Source organism: Coturnix japonica, unplaced genomic scaffold (genome assembly GCF_001577835.2).
Source record: "Coturnix japonica isolate 7356 unplaced genomic scaffold, Coturnix japonica 2.1 chrUnrandom520, whole genome shotgun sequence".
Taxonomy (NCBI): domain Eukaryota; kingdom Metazoa; phylum Chordata; class Aves; order Galliformes; family Phasianidae; genus Coturnix; species Coturnix japonica.
Window position 1 is genome coordinate 45526 of NW_015439906.1, and position 923 is coordinate 46448.

General features: G+C 54.3%; 1 protein-coding gene across 4 annotated transcripts in view; it reads left to right on the top strand.

The window, feature by feature from the left end:
• Window positions 1-923, top strand: part of LOC107307247 (DNA (cytosine-5)-methyltransferase 1-like) — a 22202-nt gene that overhangs the window by 13256 nt on the left and 8023 nt on the right. For all 4 annotated transcript variants that reach the window (XM_015850736.2, XM_032441736.1, XM_015850737.2 and 1 more), the window contains exon 4: window positions 128-349. In XM_015850736.2, coding sequence (XP_015706222.1) covers window positions 128-349 — 222 coding nt within the window. The remainder of the gene's footprint in view (window positions 1-127; window positions 350-923) is intronic.

Here is a 923-nt window from a genome sequence, read left to right on the forward strand (position 1 = left end):
CTCTTATTTGGGTTATTATGGTTGAACGATGCCCTGCATTGATCACTTATGGGTCATTTCACTCTATGGGTCATTCCTTTAAGACCTAATATCCCCCCCAATCATTCCCCCCCCCTTTGCCCCATAGCGTGAAACCAGCCAGCCCAGCCAAGCGCCCCAAAAAAGAGGCAGTAGATGAAGATTTACACCCCGAGCACTATCGTAAATACTCCGAGTACATCAAGGGCAGCAACCTGGACGCCCCCGACCCATATCGTGTGGGGCGCATCAAGGAGATCTACTGCCACATCCGCAGCAACGGGAAACCCAACGAGGCCGACATCAAACTGCGCATCTGGAAGTTCTACCGGTGAGAGGGGGGGGTGGGACGGTCCTGGAAGGGAGTAAGAAGGTTGGGGTGGGACGGTCCTGGAAGGTGAAAGAGCTGGGGAATGGTTGGGTTGGGTTGGGTTGGAAGGGTCCTTGAAGGTCAAAGAACTGGGGAATGGTTGGGTTGGGTTGGGTTGGGTTGGGTTGGGTTGGGTTGGAAGGGTCCTTGAAGATCAAAGAACTGTGGAATGGTTGGGTTGGGTTGGGTTTGGTTGGGTTGGGAGGGTCCTTGAAGGGCATTGAAATACAGGAAGGTTGGGGTGGGAGGGTCCTGGAAGGGCATAAGAAGGTTGGGGTGGGACGGTCCTGGAAGGTCAAAGAACTGTGGAATGGTTGGGTTGGGTTGGGTTAGGAGGGTCCTTGAAGGTCAAAGAACTGTGGAATGGTTGGGTTGGGTTGGGTTTGGTTGGGTTGGGAGGGTCCTTGAAGGGCATAAGAAGGTTGGGGTGGGAGGGTCCTGGAAGGGCATTGAAATATAGGGAGGTTGGGTTGGGAGGGTCCTTGAACTGGAATGGTTGGGTTGGGTTGGGTTGGGTTGGGTAGGTTGGGTTGGG